This window comes from Impatiens glandulifera, chromosome 3, assembly GCF_907164915.1.
Source record: "Impatiens glandulifera chromosome 3, dImpGla2.1, whole genome shotgun sequence".
NCBI classification, from domain to species: Eukaryota; Viridiplantae; Streptophyta; class Magnoliopsida; order Ericales; family Balsaminaceae; genus Impatiens; species Impatiens glandulifera.
The window spans coordinates 15,340,704-15,362,740 of NC_061864.1; the positions used below are offsets into that span (position 1 = coordinate 15,340,704).

Sequence of the window (22,037 nt, forward strand, 5' to 3'; positions counted from 1 at the left end):
TATAAAATATATTTTAATAAATGAAGTTTATAATATTTTAATATTTTGTTTGATGAATTGATTTAAGTGATTGATGAAAAAATATGAAAAAAATAATTATTTTTTTAAAATTCATCTAAAAAAAATGAAACCTTTGTTTGTTTGTTTATTTATTTTTTATTTATTTATTTTGTTAGAAAGTCTGGCTCACATCCAATCCGGTTCATTTTTTATTTTTTCGGTCACAGCTTAAGCTGGTGACCGAAATACGAACAATTTCCTAAATTAACTTTGTTTGGAGTTCATTTTCCCAAACTAACCTAGTTTGTTCATTTATTCTCAAACTAACCTAGTTTACTATTAAACTCAGTTTTTTATTTTTTCTATTTGTTTTTCTATTTTTTTTTACATTTCAAATTTATCATCCCATAAATTTATTTTTTTTACTATTCAAATTATTATTTATATTTATTGGGTTGTCTTTTATTAAAATAATTTTGACAACTTTTCATTCAAATTATTATTTATATTTATTGGATTGTCTTTTATTAAAATAATTTTGACAACTTTTCATTATGATATAATTTCACAATCAAAATTTTATCAATTTTTATTGTGTTGTCTTCCTAAAAATATGTCTTAAGTTAATGAACCATTAAATATTTATATTAAAATATAAATAATTAAATTTATAAAAAAAAAATATAATTTAAATTATAAATCAAAATATAAATAATTAAATTTATAAAAATAATAATTTAAAATATATATCAAAATATAAATAATTTAGTTTATATAAATAATAATTTAAATATATATATCTATATATATATAATAAATTTGAAATGTAAAAAATAAAAAATAAATAAAAAAAAGAGTTTGAATAGTAAACTAGGTTAGTTTGGGAATAAATGAATAAACTAGGTTAGTTTGGGAAAATGAGCGCCAAACAAGGTTAGTTTGGGAAACTGTTCACCGAAATACAACCATTGAAAGTTACCAACTAAATCAAATCAGAAATTGTTGCTAATTTTGATATTTTTAAATATTCATCTATCAATATATCATAGATGTGAGGTGGGATCTCAAATTTAGGCCGGTTGAAATTTTAGTTTTTCAAATAATTCAACAAAATCTTTCTATATCAAATCAATTAATTTATTAATTAAAATACTAAAATATTTTTTATTTTGAATTATAATTATTTATTTTATTTATATATATTAATATTTTTTAAATCTTTTTACCAAAAAAACATTATCATCTTTTCAAAATCATCATTATTTATCATTTTTTCTCTCCATAGGTTATCATTAAATAACCTGAACCTGGACCGAACAAATCTTTAATCATATTTAAGGTTGGAATAATGGGTGGATTAAAAAGTATTTTAATTACATAATTTATAATTAATTAGAGTAGTAGTAAAAATGATGTTAAACATAAGGTATTTTTATTTTTGGATTTTTAAAATAACTTAAATAAAATTATTTTTTATATCAATCACTTCTCAATAATTAAATCACTTATTTTATTAATCAAAATACTAAAATACCATCTATTTTAAATATTTTATTTTATTTATATATAATTTTAAATCTTTTTTACAAAAAAAATAATCACCATTTCCTCAAAATTATTAACAATTATTTCTTTTTTCTCTAAAAAAACCCTAATCCAAACTAAGCCTAACTTAAAAGATATATTTTCTTAAAAAAAATCCTAATCCTAATTAGGCCCAACTTAAAAGGTATATTTTCTTATATGACTATACTTCATGGGTGGGATTGAATACCATGTAAATATATATATTTATTTATATTTATTACTTTTTATTTACTTATTTCATTTCAACTTAAAAGAAGTTATAAGTATGAACTATATAAATATATTTATATACTTAACTTTGAAGCTCATTTACTTATAATTTTTTTATAAATTTAATTATAAACACATTATTTTTTTTCATTCTCATACTAATATTATTCAATTTATTAACTAAAATATTTAATATTTTTTTAAAAATATTTTATAACTATATATTAGTACTTTTAAGTTTTGACCCAAAAAAACTCATATCTTCCAAATCTCTAGCTACTGATCAATATTATTTAAATAATTCAAGTTCCTAATTTTTTTAGTTTTTTATGTATTTTTTTTTAAATTATATAATAATAGGTAGATGTTTTGAGATTTTTTTAATTTCTTTTTGGAAGAAAAATGATCCAAAATTTTATACCCAAAATATTTATACCAAGGCAACTCTTAAGACTTTTGAATCAATAATGTGTCCAGAGTCCAGACAAGATTTTCAAATAAGTAATTGGTCAATATTGAAATTAATTTACTTAAAAAAAATTATTTATAAAATATATATATATATATTTATACATAAAATTATAAATATAATATAACAATTATTATTATTAGTTAAATAGTTAAAGTATTTTAATATAAATTCGTTTATATGGATAATGATTTATAAATATTTAAATAGGAAATGATGGTGTAATAACTAATAAGTGTATAGACCACCACTTGCTTATGCAAATTTGAGAAGTTATTATTTTATATTTAAAGAGTTCAAATATATTCAAATAAACTGAAGTTTCTATTTAAAAAGATATAATTTGTTTTATTCAAAATTTTAATATATATATTAAAAATTATAAAAATTGTTTAAGCAATACAAAAACATTTCATGAAAAAATATAATAAAAAAAAATATAGTGCATTAGAAAACAATTTAGATGATAATTAAAATATGTAAGTTTGTGATATTAGCCCCCATCATCTAAATTTCTCATTCAACAATTATCCAAAAATTTAAGCATCACCGAGTAAATTTTAATAATATTTCACAAAAGACTACATATACTTTTGGTCACCACTCGACAAAAATCTTAATAATTTATTAAAAATAAGTCTCGCAGATATAAATTAAAATGTCAAAATAAAAATATTAGTGGACATATATATAAGTAACTTTCCATTTTCAATTTACAATAAATTTTGCAATTTGGAAGATGTAATTAATAAAATGACATAAGAGTTTACTGAATTATTTTATTTTATTATTTTAATTTGTAATTATTCTTGTCAATTATTTGATGTCATATCTATTTACGTGAGGTTAACTTATTGAATTATGTTACATAAATACAATTGAGATTTTTATTTTTAAATTATCTCGAAAGTCTGCTTAATGCATATTAATAACCGCAATTTTTTTTGCAAAATAAAACTTTTAAATAGAACATGACATGAAAGATAGATAACTCCTACCTCCATGATGATGATGAATCCGTCTCATTGTCTTTAGGTAGATTTTTCTGTAAAAAGACAAATCTGGAGGAAGAATTTTCATGAAAAACTATTAAAAAAATAGTAGAATTTGTGCTTCACAAGTGTCAAAATATTGATCATACATATCTGTAAGATCAATGATCTAATCTATCCTGAGAGTTAAGATGGTGATAAAATTAGTTGATTACAAACCATTAAATCAAGTAGTTCAAATGTAAGAGTTTTAACTTCAATTTTAAAGAAAGAAACTATTAAAAAAAATATTTTTTTTCTATAACTCAAATTTTACTTTTAAAATTAAAATTTCATTACAACTACTTTAAAATTCACAAAAACTAATTACACTTTTTTTTTTTTTTGTAATAGACAAATTTTCATTGATTGTTAGTATGAGAAATCCACTCTAAGGAAGAAAAAAAATTAAACAAATCTAAGTTACATAATTATGAATTACAACATGATATTAAAAAATATCACATGCAAAATACAAATAAAAACAAAACTAATCAATATTATGAATACTAGTATGTTCAACTGTCTTTTTTTTTTTTAAATGAACACAAACTATGTACTTTTGTTTTAACAAATGATTTTTTTTTTATCATCTCTACTAAGAATTTCTTCTTTAATCATAGCTGTTAAATGAGTTTAATTTTATAAATAATGTTAACATATATTCAATATGTTAATAACAAACAAAATTACTTATATTGAAATATTCACAAGTATTAATAATGGATGGCAATGTATATCTATATATGGTAGATAGCTAAGCATTGTTTCCATCCAATTATGTTTCTTTCGGCATAAAATTTAATTCTTATCCTCAAAAAAAAAAAAAAAAAAAAAATTATATAAATGATAATTACTTAAACTAAACCATAAATATAATTAAATGAATTGTCTCACCGAAAAGTCATTTAATATGCTGTTCTAGAAGCGGGACCCACATGAGAAGAGAAAAATCTGCGGCAAAAAAGGAGCGTGGACATCCAAGTTTGACTAACAGCTAATGTAAACCCATGAAACAAAGATTAATTTTTTTTTTTTTATATATAATCACCAAAATCAGCTCCCAAACAACCAAATCTCATAACTGACTCATTTTGGTAACAAGATTTGATAAGTTGGTTTAGGAAACAATGACGGCGCTTAATGCCGGAGAAGAGTTAAGTAGAATATCGAGTAGTCGTCGGAGCAGTTGGAAATCGGCGAGTTTAAGAGAGGTGTGGCAAGGACAGGGACCAGTTGATGCTTTCGAGAGAAACAGTACGAGGAGGCATGCTGAGGAGGACGAGGAAGAGGAGTTGAAATGGGCGGCGATCGAGCGGTTACCGACCTACGATCGGATGAGAAAAGGGATATTGAAACAGGTGGTCAGCAATGGTAGGGTTGTACAGAATGAGGTTGATGTTAGTAATCTTGCTCCCCATGATAAGAAATTGCTTATGGATAATATTCTTAAAGTTGTTGAAGATGATAATGAGAAGTTCCTCAAGAAACTCCGATCAAGAACCGACAGGTTAACTCTTTATTTTTTTATTCAAAACAAACGATTTTAGTAAGAATCGAACTCGTAACATTTTGGTATTTTAGGTTTACTATTTCTATTGATTATTGACTACGGAGCTACTTTGGTGAATTTATACGTTTAAACATTAACTTTCTCCTAAAAATAAATAGTAAATAGTAAGACCTAGTTAGTTTTAGAATAGTTCAATAACATGATGTAGTTACTTATTTTCAAATAATATTGAAAAATTAGGTATGAAATATAAGATTATATATGAATTTAATCACATGTCAAATATATGGAGAAAAAAAAAAGTCCATCATGACAAAAACCAATTAAAGGAATATAATGTCTCAAAGTCAAGTCTAAACATGAATTGTGTCCTCTCATTCAAATAATAATGTTATTTTAATGTGAAGAGCCATTTTTATTGAGACAACAAAACATAATAGCTTGTTTGTTTTTTTTTATTGAAAAATCTAATCACATTTAAATATTATTTTATTAATCTCTTATCAATCATATTAACAAAAATATTAAAATATTATTTATTTAAAAATAAATAAATAATTTTATTATTTTATATTAATATCATTTAAATATTTTTATCACTTATTCAAAATTAACCCCACTCAATATTATTCAAATAAATTTACTACTAAAGTTTCATAATTTCCCTCATAGAAGGAATAGTTGTACATTGTGAAAAATCATTTTGCATTAAAACCTACCGTTTTTCACCACTTCATCCAATTATACTTAGAATCAATAGAACCCAGTTCAGTTTTGATTACAATCCATACCAAATCTCTATGTATATTTGACTGTTGCAATTTTCATGAAAACAGAGTTGGAATTGACATTCCAAAAGTTGAAGTAAGATTCCAGAATTTATGCGTAGAAGGTGATACCCGAGTTGGCTCAAGAGCACTTCCAACTCTCCTCAATACCACCTTAAACACTGTTGAGGTGATTTCCATTTTCCATACTCCTTACCTAGTTTCCCTTCATTCCATTTAATAATTTCACACATTTCATTGATGTTCTTCCTTCTTTTGTATCCAAACTTTCAATAGTCATGTCTTGGAAAGATTGGCCTTTCTGCATCAAAACAAAGGGTTCTCAAAATACTCCAAGACGTATCTGGGATTATCCGACCATCAAGGTTTGTTCTTTGTATTCGATTTCATCCCATGTTACTGTTAGTTTGCTACTTTGATCTAAAAGATTCGTGGGTTTTGTTCTTTTAGGATGACATTGTTGCTTGGGCCACCTGGTGCTGGCAAAACAACACTATTGCAAGCACTTGCAGGGAAATCGGAAGATAATCTTAGAGTATCTGGAAACATTACTTATTGTGGACATGAATTTAAGGAATTCGTTCCACAAAGAACATGTGCCTATATAAGTCAGCATGATCTTCACCACGGTGAGATGACTGTTCGCGAGACGCTGGAATTCTCAGGCCGTTGTTTGGGAGTTGGGACTAGGTATGAAATGTTGGCTGAGTTATCCAGAAGAGAAAAGGATTCTGGGATTAAACCGGACCCTGAAATAGACGCTTTCATGAAGGCTACATCGTTGGCTGGTCAGGAAACTAGTTTGATCACAGATTATGTCCTCAAGGTTTGTCTTCCCATTCTTTCAATTTCTCAAACTAGTCAAAACTCTAATCATTTCTTGTTTTTCTTCACCATTTAACAGATTTTGGGAATGGATATTTGTGCTGATATTATGGTGGGAGATGATATGAGAAGAGGTATATCTGGTGGACAAAAGAAGCGTGTCACTACTGGTATGTTCAATTTTCTGCATCGTCAAAAGTGCAAATTAATATATAAGTTGTGCTCATGATCATGAGTTGATAACATAAAAAATGCAGGAGAAATGTTGGTTGGACCGTCGAAAGTGTTCTTCATGGACGAGATCTCAACAGGTCTGGACAGCTCAACCACATTCCAGATTGTCAAGTACATGAGACAGATGGTTCACATAATGGATATCACAATGGTGATCTCTCTTCTACAGCCTGCACCGGAGACATTTGAACTTTTCGATGACATCCTCCTTGTTTCAGAAGGACAGATCATATACCAAGGTCCAAGAGACAACATTCTAGACTTCTTCGAGCACATGGGATTCAAATGCCCAGAAAGGAAAGGAGTAGCCGACTTTCTCCAAGAAGTAACCTCAAGTAAAGACCAAGAACAATATTGGTTCAGAAGGAACCAGCCTCATAGGTTTATCTCAGTTTCTGAGTTTTCACAGTCCTTCAAGTCTTTCCACATCGGCCAGCAAGTGTTGCAAGAACTTAGAGTTCCCTTTGACAAGTCCAGAGTTCATCCAGCTGCTTTGGTGACTGATAAATTCGGTATTTCAAATTGGGAACTCTTCAGAGCGTGTTTTGCGAGGGAATGGTTGCTAATGAAGAGAAGCTCGTTCATCTATATCTTCAAAGTTGTGCAGATTACTATAATGGCTATATTTTCCTTCACTGTTTTCTTAAGGACCCAAATGAAACCTGGTGACATAAGAGACGGTGCTGCTAAATTTTGGGGAGCTCTGTTTTTCAGTCTCATTAATGTTATGTTCAATGGAATGCAAGAACTTGCCATGACGGTTTTCAGGCTTCCTGTTTTCTTCAAACAAAGGGATTCACTATTCTATCCTGCTTGGGCTTTTGCGTTGCCTATTTGGATCCTGAGGATTCCTGTTTCTTTCATGGAGTCTGCTATTTGGATCATTTTAACGTATTACACCATTGGATTTGCTCCTTCTGCTGCTAGGTTCTTCAAACAGTTCTTGGCCTTCTTCAGTGTTCATCAAATGGCTCTATCTCTTTTTCGATTCATTGCAGCAGCCGGAAGAACTGCAGTTATTTCTAACACATTCGGTACCTTTGCATTGCTCGTGGTTTTCGTTCTAGGAGGCTTCATTGTTGCCAAAGGTAAGTAAATTATTAATTTTTTCACACACGCACACACAAAATGTTAATCTTGTTTGTTGTTATATAGATGATATTCAGCCATGGATGATATGGGGTTACTACGTTTCTCCTATGATGTATGGACAAAACGCGATCGCCATTAATGAGTTTCTCGATGAGCGATGGAGTGCTGTAAGTTTTGTAGATGAAGAACTCAATTTTTTGATAGAATTTTGTTGGTAACATTCATTGTTTTTTATATGAAACAGCCAATAAATGGAACTGGGCAGCCTACAGTAGGAAAAACACTTCTCAGCAGCAGAGGTCTTTTCACTGAAGAATATTGGTACTGGATTTGCATTGCAGCTCTCATTGGATTCTCTCTACTCTTTAATCTTCTTTTCATTGCAGCTCTCACATTCTTAAAGCGTAAGTTTTCACGATTAACTATATCTTCGTCGATCCACCAGGGACTGACATTTTTTCTTTAATATCAGCATTTGCGGACACTAAGGCTGTAGTTGCAGATGATGACAATAAAACTCCTCAAGGTGAGAAATTTCTGTTATCTCGTGGATCATTTGTGAATAACATTTTGCCAAGATAATAACAGAGGAAACAATTCTTTCAGAAACCTCGGCTTTGAGTGCTGGAAATGACCAAGCTAAAAAAGGAATGATTTTACCCTTCCAACCGTTATCAATTGCATTCAACCACGTTAACTACTACGTTGACATGCCTGCTGTATGATCTTACCCTTCTTTCTGTTTCTTCTGTTCCTAGTTTGTAACATGTATCTGATTTGGTTATGATCAACTGCGTTTCAGGAAATGAAAAATCAGGGATTTGAAGAAAACCGTCTTCAACTGCTGAAAGATGTGAGTGGTGCTTTCAGGCCGGGTATTTTGACAGCACTGGTGGGTGTAAGTGGTGCTGGAAAAACCACACTAATGGATGTTTTGGCTGGAAGGAAGACCGGGGGTTACATTGAAGGAACCATAAACATTTCAGGTTACAAAAAGAACCAAGCCACATTTGCCCGTGTCAGCGGCTACTGTGAGCAAAATGACATCCATTCTCCTTATGTTACTGTCTACGAGTCCCTTTTATATTCTGCATGGCTGCGTCTTGCCGCTGATGTCACCACAGACAAACGAAAGGTTCAACTAACTAAATTAACAAATCAAGAACAAATTGTCTGCTTTCTTGTTCTTCCAAAAAATCAAATCTTTAACCTCCCCATAATTTTTTTTGCTTTGTTTCAGAAATTTGTTCAAGAGGTTATGGACCTGGTAGAGCTTACCCCAATAAGAAACGCTCTAGTCGGTCTACCAGGCGTTGATGGTCTTTCAACCGAACAGAGAAAGAGGCTCACAATTGCGGTTGAGCTGGTTGCTAATCCATCCATCATCTTTATGGATGAACCGACATCAGGTCTTGACGCAAGAGCAGCTGCAATTGTCATGCGTACTGTTAGGAATACAGTCGACACTGGAAGAACTGTCGTCTGCACAATTCATCAACCAAGCATCGATATCTTTGAAGCTTTCGATGAGGTTTGTGCATTTTCTTTATTTTTCTTTTTATTCCTTTCTTTTACGCTGATGCAGTTCTTTTTCTGCCATTTGTTTGCAGCTACTGTTGATGAAGAGAGGTGGACAAGTGATCTATGCCGGACCACTTGGTGAACATTCCCATAAGCTGGTCGAATACTTTGAGGTATGTATGTAATGTACATGAGTTTCTGTCTAAAAATGTTTATCGAAAACCTATCAATTTATAACACCTTGTCACTGCAGGCTGTCCCTGGAGTGCAGAAAATTAAAGAAGGATACAATCCGGCTACTTGGATGCTGGATGTCAGCTCTCAGTCAGCCGAGAATCATCTTAACGTAGATTTTGCTGAAATCTACGCCAATTCAGAACTCTATAAGTAAATTTATTTATATCCTTTCAACTCCTCTACTTTATAATTTTGGATTATTAAAATTAAATTGTACAAATTCTTCTCGCAGGAGAAATCAAGACCTGATAAAAGATTTAAGCACACCATCTCCCAGTTCGAAGGACCTGTATTTCCCAACAAAGTACTCGCAATCATTCTTAACACAATGCAAAGCTTGCTTCTGGAAGCAACATTGGTCTTACTGGAGGAACTCTCAGTTCAATGCCATTAGATTCTTCATGACGGTTGTAATAGGAGTTCTGTTTGGGGTTATTTTCTGGGACAAAGGAGATAAACTGTAAGTGTATACAATGTTGAAACAAATGGTATTCAAACATCGAGTAGAGGATTGATTTTTTTTTTCCTACAGAAATACACAACAAGATCTTCTTAACTTGTTGGGAGCCACTTATTCTGCGGTGCTCTTCCTTGGAGCCACAAATACATCTTCGGTTCAACCGGTTGTGGCAGTTGAAAGAACAGTTTTCTATCGTGAGAGAGCAGCAGGAATGTATTCCGAGTTGCCTTATGCGTTTGCCCAGGTATTTTTTTTTGTGTAAAGGGAAATCCTCCATATTTAAACAAAGCTAGCTAGACATCTCCTTAACATGTTTCTTGTTGATCAGGTGGCAATGGAGACAATTTATGTTGCAATTCAAACATTTATATATACAGTGCTTCTTTACTCAATGATTGGTTTTGAATGGAAGGCATCAAAGTTCTTCTACTTCTACTACTTCATATTCATGTGCTTCACATATTTTTCCATGTATGGAATGATGCTTGTCGCGTTGACTCCAAACTTCCAGATTGCCGCCATTACCATGTCCTTTTTCCTTAGCTTCTGGAACTTGTTCTCTGGTTTCCTTGTTCCCAGGCCGGTAAGCAATGATCATTATCACAAAATAGAGTTAGTTACACTTATAAATTCACAATGACTTGATCATATGATTATGAATAATTTCAGCTTATCCCAATATGGTGGAGGTGGTACTATTGGGCCACACCGGTTGCATGGACGATTTATGGCGTTTTCACATCTCAAGTGGGAGACATCACGACAACTCTCCAGGTTCCTGGAGAGGCTACAGATCCGAAGTTAAATGAATTCCTAAAGGAGTACATGGGATATGACTACGACTTCCTGGTCCCGGTTGTATTCGCGCACTTGGGCTTTGTGCTGCTTTTCTTCTTCGTCTTTGCCTATGGTATCAAGTTCCTCAACTTCCAGAAGAGATGATCTAAATATTGTCAATTTTACATTGTTATTGTTGTTGTTGCTGCTGTTGTTTTTGTGTTGTTTAGAAAGATGAGATAAATATATGGTTTATGTATAAAAGTACTAGTTAATTAAGATCCATTATCATTCTTTGCATTTGTTAAAATTAAAATAAATTCTATATTTGATATACAATAATGACAATAAATTTGCAATTTGATTGCTTGTTTTCTTTCAATCTCAATATAATTGTTTATGTCATGTAAAAATTATTCTTATTTTTTTATTTAATTTGTTATACTAAAAATATATAATAATTTATTTAAATGTTGTAACAATTCTTTTATTATATGGTATTAGGTTGTCTTATGTTTGAAGAGATTGATTTTAATATTTTAAAATTAGATTTTTTTTATTAAGGATTTGATTCCATTTAAAATATTTTAAACAGAGGTTATATTAACATTCAATGTTAAAAATAATAATAATAATTTTATATATAATATTATTTATAATAAATATATTTAATTTAGAATAACTTATTAAAATGTCACCGAACAAATTGATACTTCAAACATTTTTAAACTCTATAATTTGAGTTTTCTCCTTGTTAAAATTATAAAAAAATAATAAAAAAATTTGTCTTAACAATTTCAAACCAACGTTAACTTATTATTTACATGTCATTTATCTATAAATGAATGAGGCACATAACTAATATAATTACCGAATTTTGACGAATTAATGATTTTGACTACCGATTTTCTGAAATTTGATAGTCAATACTTTTGGTTCTTTGAAGTTGAGTAGTTAAATTAATGACATTAATTTTTTATTTATTTATAAATGTCATATAATAATAAATTAACGAAATCTGATAAAAACATTTTTGTTTTTAAAAGGGTCTCAAATTATGATGCTTTAAAAAGAGTACGAAATCTCAATTTAGCCTACAAGTTTTAATATTATTAAAATAAAAATATATTTGACACAAACTCAAAACAAAGTACTAGGTAAATATTGTATTTTTTCCCTTGTTTTTAAATTGGTCAAATATCTTGCGGAATCTCTTTTCCGGTTGTTGTTGCTGCTTCCGCCGCCGCGAGTTCAATTTGAGAGAGATGGAAGAAACCGACGCGAGAAGGGTGAAGCCAAAAGTTGTGGTGATAATGGGGGCAACAGGCGCCGGCAAGTCTCGCCTTGCAGTTGACCTTGCTTCCCACTTTCCTATCGAGATTATCAATGCCGATTCTATGCAGGTATCCCCTTACAGTCTCCATATGCTGTACGTATATTCCGTTCCTCTCTATTTACTTACTAACTTACTATGCTCTCTCTCTATGTGCTTAGGTTTACCAAGGTCTTGATGTTCTAACCAACAAAGTCTCCCTTCAAGATCAGCAAGGTTTGTGATGTTTTCTATTCCTTTTCATATGTTATCCCAATTTGCAATGAAATTAAAATGTATTCTGGTTTATTTTACAAGTATTTCATATACTGTAGGTGTGCCTCATCATTTATTGGGGACTATTAACCCCAAAGATGAATTCACTTCTAAGAATTTCAGGGATTCAGCTAGTGCTGTGAGTTTCTCCCTAGATTTTCAAAATACCTTTGTTAGGGTTCTTTTTAGCAAGATTACTAAGAAAATGGTTTACATTGATATAAAACCTTTTGCATTTTCAGCTTATTGATGACATATTGGCCCGTAATCGAACACCAGTCATTGTTGGTGGCACAAACTACTACATTCAGGTATGTTGGGCTATACTTCTAACATCTTTATTGGAAGGTTGAGACAAAGACAATTGGGATCAGCTCGACTATGTTGAGTCTGAACAATGTCTTTGTCAATATGTTAGATGCTTGGTCTTTTGAGAACACATGGTTGAACATGTTATCTTCATTCAATCTTTTCACTAATGAGATTTCGGGCAATTTCTATGTGTGTGATACAATCATGATTATAAATGATTTATTCACATCCAGCTGAATCATAGGCCAATCTAAGTTAGCAGCAATAGGCTATAATACATGGATAGTGTTGAGTTTCGTAACTGGTGTTGAGGTCTCCCGATAGTTGATCCCATAACTTTGTTGGGCTTAGATTAGGCCCATTTTAGTATGTGACATTACTTTCCCCTTAGAGACCCTTGTCCTCAAGGATTGAGCGGGACAGCTCAATTTGGCAGTATCTCGTTTTTTAAGGTAAATGTGTCTAGATGGATGGAGTCTTGAAGATTTGTTATGTCAGCTAATTAGATACCAATGTAGCTAACCAGATAGTTTTAGGTAAGAATTAAAAGAAGCGGAGATGATAGAAGAATGGCCTAAGCCCCTCAGACGAGAAAACCATTTCATTTCCATATTCAACATTTCTTACTTGCTACCTCTATTTAAATTATTAATCTAACTAACCCTAACTAACTAATATTATTGGACTTAGATCAGTCCCATTATAGTGTGAGGCAGACGCCTTGGCCCTTCTCATACACATAATTAGAAATACTGATACTGTCAAACCATGTTTCAAATGTTTAGTATCCTGGAGAAGAATGGGACTTTGACACTATCATGCTTACATATGAATTGGATGTAGAGTATAAGATCTAGTACCTTTTATGTCTGCTATGGGCTGATCCAATGTGGGATCCATCTATGAATTGGTTGTGTTAGATCTTGTTGTTTTCCTTCAACTTGCACTTAAGTACATGTGCATCAAACTTTCCTTCTTATTTAGAGTAGAAGTGGACCAATGAGTTACATACAAAGACTTTAGGAAATATGTTTTGCAAAACCTGAAATGGAGTACTAAACTTAAGAACCCTGGAAGGGAGGCCATTAATGAGGTAGGTCTGTTAGGGCTGCTTCCCCCAAAGTTTTTGTCCATCCTGTTATGTTAGTTTCTTTAGCTCTTTTGAATTCATCAGCAAAGAGGAGTAGGTTTTCACGTTCATTCTTTTGAATATTGCCAGGCTCTTGTGAGTCCATTCCTTCTGGACGATTCTATTGATGAGACAGATGAATACTGTTCAATTTCCATGAGTCACCTGCATGGTACATTGAAGTACATTGTGTTGTTCTTTTTCTTTAGTTTTACCACATGTATGAAGAAAGAACTGTTCACTGTGAATTTTAACTGCCTGGTTGTTGCAGATAGCAAACAACCTGAGGTTGAAGATCAGCTTGAGCAAGAGAGTTTGGGTTATGAACGTCTGAGATGCCTGGATCCAGTTGCAGCAAATAGAATTCACCCAAATGACGAAAGAAAGGTATGACTGCTTGAAAACCAACGATTGACTTCATAGAGTTTATTCTCACCATTGCTAGGATAATCTCTTTTTCTCAGTCCCTTTGAGCAAATATCTAAAATGATGCCTATTATGGATTAATAGTTGTGCGTTTCTTGTTGGCATGTTTTATGTGACACCATTGATGATTCCTGCAGATTAATCAATATCTTAGCTTGTACACTCGATCTGGTGTTCTTCCTAGTGTTCTTCTCAAAGGGAAGACAATGGAGGTTAGTTCTGATTACTGAGAAGACCTTATTATATCCCTGAAGAGTGAAGTGCTTAATGTTCAGGCAATATTGCATATGTTTGTGAGCTTTATATATTTTGGCCCGATTTGGATACACTTTTTTGTTTGTTTAGGTTTCCTGATTCATAAACGTTTGAACTAAATTTAGGCAGAGACAAATTCAATTTTTTTGTTTGTTTGTTTCTGGATCCAGATACTGAAACATATTATAAAAGTTCCATGTGGAGTCTAATCTTCCGACAATGACGAATCAATGACTTTTTTTTTTGTTATGGTGGTTGCAATAAACCGCAGCTGATTAGATATATAGTTTGATCATAATCATCATATTGGAAAATTGCCAAAGTTTGAATTGGAAGTTATTAATTTCTCATTTGGTATAACATATTTTTTGGATAACGATGTGATTTTTTATTCATTTGATTTAAATATATTTTTTTATCATCATCTAGATTATTTTGTGCATTATAGTACAGATTGTTTTCTAGATCATTATGATTTTTGTCAAACATAGCAAATGTTGATTTGTACGGATGAAAAATATCCATACAAAACATAGTACCTTGTTCTTCGTCCATATTTACCCATTTAACTATTCTCGTCACATATTTTTGGCCTAATGATGGTTGTGGAATGGCAGGGATGGGGGCGGCTCGATAATTCAAAATATAATTGTTGTTTCATATGCGTCGATGCTTCCCTACCTGTTTTGGATAAATATGTGGAGCAAAGAGTAGATCATATGGTTGATGACGGCCTGCTCCGAGAAGTCTATGATATTAACTACTTAAACGTGGATTACTCACGAGGTTTACAACAAGCCATTGGTGTCCGGGAGTTTGAGGATTTCATTCGTGCGTACATTTGTATAGTTGACACCAACAGAATAACAGAAGAACCAACATATGGTCCCTACTCCGAGCTGCCAATGAAAGAGAGTGATCCAATGTCAAAAGAATTTTTTGTGAAGATAATGGATTTCCCAAATGAAAACCAGTTAAAAGCTCTATTGGTAGATGCTATTGAGAGAGTTAAAACAAACACTCGAAGACTTGTTCGTCGTCAAGTAAGACTCTTGGCTCATTTTTTTCTTTCCTAACCAAATATACAGTATCAGAAGAACTAGCTAGTATTTGATAACACAATTTATCACTTAATCTTAATAATTAAGTGATTATTTTAATTAAGTTCATCTAATAATTGATCTTTAAAATCACTTATTTATTAGATTCAGCCCAAATTATTCTAGAAATAATGGAATGACTTAAATATCTTTTTCTTTTCTTTAAAAGATAGAGGGTGATTTTAACTACTACACTGGAGATTTAGTTTAAAGTTTGACTTCAAAAAATATTTTGTTGGCCAAACATTTTTTTTAATTGTTTGCATGTATCATCATGTAATAGATCATAAATATGCACTTGACGACATTATAAGGGTAAAATGGTAAAATAGTCTTTAAATATTTTCTCATACATGACAAATTGACAATTACTTGAGAGTTAATATGTTTATTTGGTTTATTCCGTACTTAAAATTCACTTAAAATTCGGATTTCAACATTCGAACACCGAATTTTCAGTTTTATCAATGCACCATAAGACTCTCTAGTCTCTCCTTAGTATATTTTGTTCAATGTGCAGAAAAGGAGGATCAAGAAGCTGCAGACGATGTTTGGTTGGAATGTTCACTTTGTCGATGCAACTGAAACTCTACAATGTATGTCCTCTTCTCCTTTTCCCTATTCCCTATTCCTGAAATTGCTCTACGAAAAGAAGTCTCGATAAATGGTTCATATTTTATAATAGATCATTCCAACGATTCATGGGATGCGCAAGTGGTGGAGCCCTCCGTCAAGATCATAAAATCTTTTCTTGATAGCTTAATGCCTTGTTATGAAGTTAGACCGATTGAGGATAGAGTAAAGTTAAACGAAAGGGATTTGTGGAGTCAATACGTGTGCAAGGTAATCGTAGTAATCATCGCTTTTAGACTTCAATGAATGTTTACGGAGTAAATTTACTTAAAACACCCTTGGTTTTATCAGGCTTGCGGAGATCGGGTGCTTCGAGGGGCTAACGAGTGGGAACAACATAAACAGGGTCGAGGCCACCGCAAAAGAGTCTCCCGGTTTAAGAAATTGGCAGTTTTACAGTCCGAGTGTGTTGTGGACTGCAACGCATAATACCAATCTTCTTTATATCACTCATTTCATAGAGGCTTGAAGAAATACATATTCAAGGAAACCAAAAAGAATGACAAGGATTTAGAATAATCTTTTTAGGGCTGAAAATCTTGTATTATTACCAACGTGGTCGGAAAAATTATAACATTTAACACTTTGGAATGAAAACAAAATGTTTATTTGAAAATTTCGAAAGGGAATTTTCATTTTAATTAGTTTATAGGTTCTGACTTGTCAATTTGTAAGAATGAATTCTAAATTTTAATTTCCATGCTATAGTTTCAATCTCATCACATTTATTTTTATTTGTTTTTATGACTTTAATTTTGGACTGTTTTGTGAACTCAATTAATGAAACTAGCTATAACTATGTAATGTAGTGTCCGAATGTGTGAAATGGATAAAAAAAAAATGAATATTTATTTGTCTTATATGTTGATATTATTAATCTTTTCGGGTCCAAACAAAGTGTTTCCCACGTGGATATATTATTGTTGTTACTGCAAATTAAGAAATTTATCTTTCACATGTGTATATATAATAATATTATTATATATTGCAGACTAAATCACACGTGCATTATTATATGTTTTCCCCACACGTTTTTTCAGCATATGATCACGTGCGCTAATTAAACCGAGGATAAATTAAATATCTCTCTTGCTCCCCGCAATTTTAAAATATCCGATCTCTCTCTTCCCAAAATTAACTTCAGAATGAATAATTATACGTCCGCCATGAACACAAACCCTAATAGTTCATGCAAGTCTAGAACAAATAAGTGCCAAGTTAAGAATGACAGCAAATGGCCAGAGCTACGTGAGCCACAGTCAAGAACGTGTTTCCCGGCCAGCTCTGTCGACTTGGAGATGGCGTCCTTCTCCGAACCCTGTAGGGGGCTTCCTCTAGAGGTCGAGAATCGGCTTAACAAGGGAGAAATAATGGAAGTAGACAAACAGGTGACCGGTAAATCATGTAATGATATCAATCGTGATGAGAATGAGTTATTAATGGTGGATGAGGAGGAGCTATTTAATATGCCCATCTTACTGGATAGTATGGCGGAGGGAATGCTTCTCACACCTCCATCCATGACCAGAGGGTTTACATATAATCATTGGGATCAATATGATGATGATGATAGTACTCCCTTGGATTTCACTTTATGGGGCCACTAAACTACATATATATTTAGAGTCCAGATTTAAAGATTAGCCGATAAAAATCGTTGTTTTAGACCATATGATAAAAATCGTTGTTGTTTTAGATCATGATGAATATGTAGACACAGATTTTATTTTATCTGAAAGCGTTTTAAGATGAGACACGGTGAATTGTGATGCTTAGTTCTCCTTCATTACTATATATATATTTGTGTTGAATTGTTGTATACATGTGTCTATTGGAAATGTATTTTTATATGTTTTACATCAATTGATACAAGTTAATAACCAGGATTTGATTTCGATTTTAGTTAAAGTGAGTGAAAATATCTTAACTCAATCATATATCATTTTTAAATTATGCATATACCTAGACCAATAACTAAATAAATCACAATTCTCAAATATAACACATTCTCTTATTCAGTATATAGCACCAAATAATAACATCACTTTTTCTTTTCAAATAATTTAACATATTTAACCTACAAATAATCTAACTTATCTTACATACAAATAATTTAATAATCTAACATATATATAGAATCCAATAATTTAACCTATTATCCAATAATCTAATAAAGAACTTGTGAGATCAAGTAAGAAAGACTAATCTGAGCAATGATAGATTAGGAATATCAGTAACGAATATTTGAAAACCGAGGTAATCTATCAAATCTTTTCAAAGAGCTTTTATTGATATTAATAACTGACTTTTTGAAAAGTCCTTTCAGATTTTCTTGTTTGGAAAAGTCATAATGCAGTTTTTGTAACGACTTTTCTTATATTCGTTACAGGAACCTTGTTTTAAAAGAGAAAATTATGGTATCAGTAACGACTTTCCTTAGAGTCGTTACACATAACGAATATCCACTATCTGTTTACTGGTACGACTTTTTTTTATTGAAACAATCTTTTCGCTCTTACGTCGTAATATTCTTTTTCTTATAAAATTTTGAGAACTAACTATGAATCCATGTAAAACAAAATCTTAATTAGTTAAAACTATTCAGGTTATGATAACTCACCTTTCAAAATATATATTTTAATTTGAGATAATCTACTTATATAACCCATTTAATTAGAAATTAAGCTAAAATTTTAAAATATCAATAATTTCTAAAGTTATATTTCATCATGTCTTTTTTATAAATTTAAATTTGGTCATACTACATTAAATTATATTCAATCAAGACTCTATAACTGGTCATATATATATATATATATAATTATTTGAATATCTGACTCTATAGATTCAATAATATATTCATATATATTTGATATATTTTAAACTAATTAAACAAACTCATGTAAAAAATACTAATATAATAATAATTAAGACAAAAAAAAAATTATTAATCAAAAATATATAAAAAAAACAAGTTGATATATATATATATATATATATATATATATATTTAAAAAAGATCATTAGTCATTATATTAGTAAAAATTGAATTAATTCACTTATTTGAGTGTGCATGCACATTGAGAAAAATGAGTAAGATACTGTCCAATATTGTTACAGATATGGCAATGTGAACATTTATAATTGATCATAAGGAAAACAAACTATCAGTTGTAGTTCACGCCTAAAATAATAGTAACACAGTGGTCGGTTTCAAACTGAATTTGGGAGTCCCACTATAGGTGACCAATTAAATTGATGATTAGACACATTTTAAAATATCTCTTATAATTAAATGGTACTCATGTGTTAAAAGCTTGTTCTAAGTCTGAAATATTAGATAAAATAAGGGCAATATACATAATGCCTCATTCATATTTAATTAAGTTTTTTTTAATTGGTCTTTTGTATATTTATTTTATTTTATTTTAAATTGTTCATTGTACATTTATTTTGTTTGAAATAGTTATGCTCATTCAAATAAAAAATAAAAAAAAAAACTAACTCCAAATAATTATTATTTTAGGGTCGAAATTTGAACCATTTTGATAAGTAATTTAAAATATTGATCGCCTAAAATTAGGGCGTTTTCTTCAAATTTGGATTAGTTTATTTTAACTAATAAACTCATTTCATATTAAAATAAAATGTTATATTCATTCTTACTAAAAACGATAATTGCAGTCATATCTAGTCGATTGATTCAAACATATTACGGGTTTTGTATTTAAATTTTAACTATATGATTATCTCACAACATAAGATTGAAAGATCCAAACCTTCCTCTTCGTAGCGGAACGGACATAAATATTTTTCTCTTTTTCAACATCAATATTCTTTATTGTTTAGAGATTATTTTGGGAGCATAACACAAACACGCAATATTTAAATATGGAAGAGACAAATGAATAATAATCTTATTATCGTCTTAGTCTGCAACATTAATGTCGTTATCTGAAAATAAAACATGGTAGATATGTCGTTTAAAAATTGAATAGAAGAATTCATCTCAAAGAGCGAAGTTAAAAGTTTTGCCAATAGTAGGACTTAGAAAAATAAAAAATGAATACCCATCTCATAAAAAAAAATTGTACATATTTTCAACACATATTAATAATTTATAATATTTTAAATATTTAAAGTATAAATTTAAACAAAAATAAGTGTATAAATAGTAATTTCAAACAAAAATAAATAAATATATATAAAATAAAATAAAATAATGTAAAAGAGCAATTTAGAACAAAAGTATGCATAAGAAAGATATTTACAACTTAATTAATTCATATAAGAAATATTATTTATAACTATTCTCTCATAAATTAAATTAATGTTCTTAAATTATCTTTTGTTATCTAAGTCACTTTCAAAATTCAAACCCAAAGAAAGATCCAACACAAAAGAAATACTTTTCAAATGCACCCATTTGCCATTTATAATAATGAAAAGATACACACTCTTAGTGGGTTAGAAGATAATTAATCACTTTAAAACTCTATTAGTCTCTAGTGGTGTGAATTGTTAACGCTTTAATAATTATTTATTCATTGTAAAATTGGTTTTTTATCTCTCATACTTTCCATCACTTTAATCTTTTCCATCACTTTATTCTTCTACTTAAAATACCATTTTACCTTTACCAATTTTTTTGAATTTTAAATTAATAAATCCTATTACCCAGTGGCACACTCCGTAATTTTTAACAACAGTAAAGACTTAAATGTCCTAAAATTCATTTTACCTAAATAAATTTATCCATATTTCATACAGGTTTTTCTATCACTTTAATTAAAATAAACCAAATAAATCTATTTAAGACGACCCTGGTCCTTAGTATCAAATGATTAAAACGTATTATATATATGTTGAGAAAACTTAATTTCTACATTATAACTTTAACTTGTAATTTTGTATTTGAAAAATATTAAATAAGATGATAAAAAGAGTGGTTGGTTGAAAATATTTTATTTATGTATATTCTATTTTTTTAATTGTTTTAGTCTTAAACTATTACAACTCCTGTCTGTGTGGTTAAAAACACGAAAATTAAAAAAATAAATAAGAGAAAAAGCTAATTAATGGGTTGAAGAAAATTACTTTTGAACTTATTTAGTTATATGAATTGTTAACGCTCTAATTAATGTTTATTTATTGCAATTAGTCCATATCACATAATTTTATAAACTAATTGTATCCTAACTTTTATGTTTTGACAATTACATTTAAATTTAAAATATTAACAGAAAACACACCAAATAACTAATTGTTTCTCTATGAAATATTTATTTATTTATTTATTTTGAATTTTGAATTTCTCGTTATGAATTAATGTTATATTTATACCGAAATAAGTTAAATAACAAATATATTTCTTCCACAGACTGGACTTTCCCTTGAATAAGCCTGTTGTGATGGGCCGTATATCGTGTTATTATTATATTGTCTGGCCCAAAATGGTCTCAAATGGCCTCTTTTCTTCAATTTAAATTACTTCCTCATTTAGCCTATTCAAAACATGTATTCTAGACAAAATTTGATGAGACGACGAGAAGGAAGGAAGATACCCTTAATTATAAAAAGTATCAGCGTTTAAAAAAAAAAAAAAAAAAAAACCTGCTAGTGACACTTTAAATTTATTTTTTTTTTTACAAAAATGCCCCGTTACAAGTCACCATCGGCATTCGCAAGACGCACCCGGTATTCGCGAGATGATTTTTTTTTTTTGAAAATAAAAAAAAAAACGTCTCGCGAATGCCGATTGCGTCTCGCGATTAAGGACGTCTCACGATAGAGACAATTTCGTCAAAGAAAATATAATTTTTTTATAAGAAGATAAAAAAGTCAAATAGC

General features: G+C 30.2%; 3 protein-coding genes across 3 annotated transcripts; all 3 read left to right on the top strand.

Moving 5' to 3' along the window:
- The first annotated feature begins 4,385 nt into the window (after positions 1-4,385).
- On the top strand, positions 4,386-11,080 carry LOC124932364 (pleiotropic drug resistance protein 2-like). The gene is made up of 18 exons (XM_047472984.1): positions 4,386-4,807; positions 5,647-5,767; positions 5,875-5,963; positions 6,049-6,424; positions 6,503-6,593; positions 6,681-7,745; positions 7,813-7,916; positions 7,994-8,153; positions 8,222-8,275; positions 8,356-8,468; positions 8,552-8,884; positions 8,990-9,280; positions 9,360-9,443; positions 9,524-9,657; positions 9,740-9,967; positions 10,040-10,211; positions 10,296-10,550; positions 10,637-11,080. Exons 1-18 carry the CDS (start codon positions 4,428-4,430, stop codon positions 10,907-10,909), a joined length of 4,323 nt encoding a protein of 1,440 aa, XP_047328940.1. The 5' UTR covers positions 4,386-4,427; the 3' UTR covers positions 10,910-11,080.
- An 885-nt stretch (positions 11,081-11,965) lies between these two features.
- Positions 11,966-16,694, top strand: LOC124932365 (tRNA dimethylallyltransferase 2). The gene is made up of 11 exons (XM_047472985.1): positions 11,966-12,147; positions 12,239-12,293; positions 12,392-12,471; positions 12,575-12,643; positions 13,864-13,945; positions 14,045-14,160; positions 14,337-14,411; positions 15,072-15,497; positions 16,075-16,150; positions 16,240-16,397; positions 16,479-16,694. The coding sequence occupies exons 1-11, from the start codon at positions 12,010-12,012 to the stop codon at positions 16,614-16,616; spliced, it is 1,413 nt and encodes a 470-aa protein (XP_047328941.1). The 5' UTR covers positions 11,966-12,009; the 3' UTR covers positions 16,617-16,694.
- A 659-nt stretch (positions 16,695-17,353) lies between these two features.
- Positions 17,354-17,794, top strand: LOC124929822. Its single transcript, XM_047470209.1, has one exon. It carries the CDS (start codon positions 17,354-17,356, stop codon positions 17,792-17,794), a length of 441 nt encoding a protein of 146 aa, XP_047326165.1.
- The last annotated feature ends 4,243 nt before the right edge of the window (positions 17,795-22,037 follow it).

Excerpts from the sequence above, each read along its gene's own strand:
- LOC124932364 (XM_047472984.1), top strand. The coding sequence starts at position 4,428 with ATGACGGCGCTTAATGCCGGAGAAGAGTTAAGTAGAATATCGAGTAGT. Across the intron at positions 9,444-9,523 it reads AGCTGGTCGAATACTTTGAG|GCTGTCCCTGGAGTGCAGAA; the intron begins GTATGTATGTAA and ends TTGTCACTGCAG. Across the intron at positions 9,968-10,039 it reads TGGGACAAAGGAGATAAACT|AAATACACAACAAGATCTTC; the intron begins GTAAGTGTATAC and ends TTTTTCCTACAG.
- LOC124932365 (XM_047472985.1), top strand. The coding sequence starts at position 12,010 with ATGGAAGAAACCGACGCGAGAAGGGTGAAGCCAAAAGTTGTGGTGATA. Across the intron at positions 12,294-12,391 it reads CTCCCTTCAAGATCAGCAAG|GTGTGCCTCATCATTTATTG; the intron begins GTTTGTGATGTT and ends CATATACTGTAG. Across the intron at positions 14,161-14,336 it reads ACCCAAATGACGAAAGAAAG|ATTAATCAATATCTTAGCTT; the intron begins GTATGACTGCTT and ends TGATTCCTGCAG.
- LOC124929822 (XM_047470209.1), top strand. The coding sequence starts at position 17,354 with ATGAACACAAACCCTAATAGTTCATGCAAGTCTAGAACAAATAAGTGC.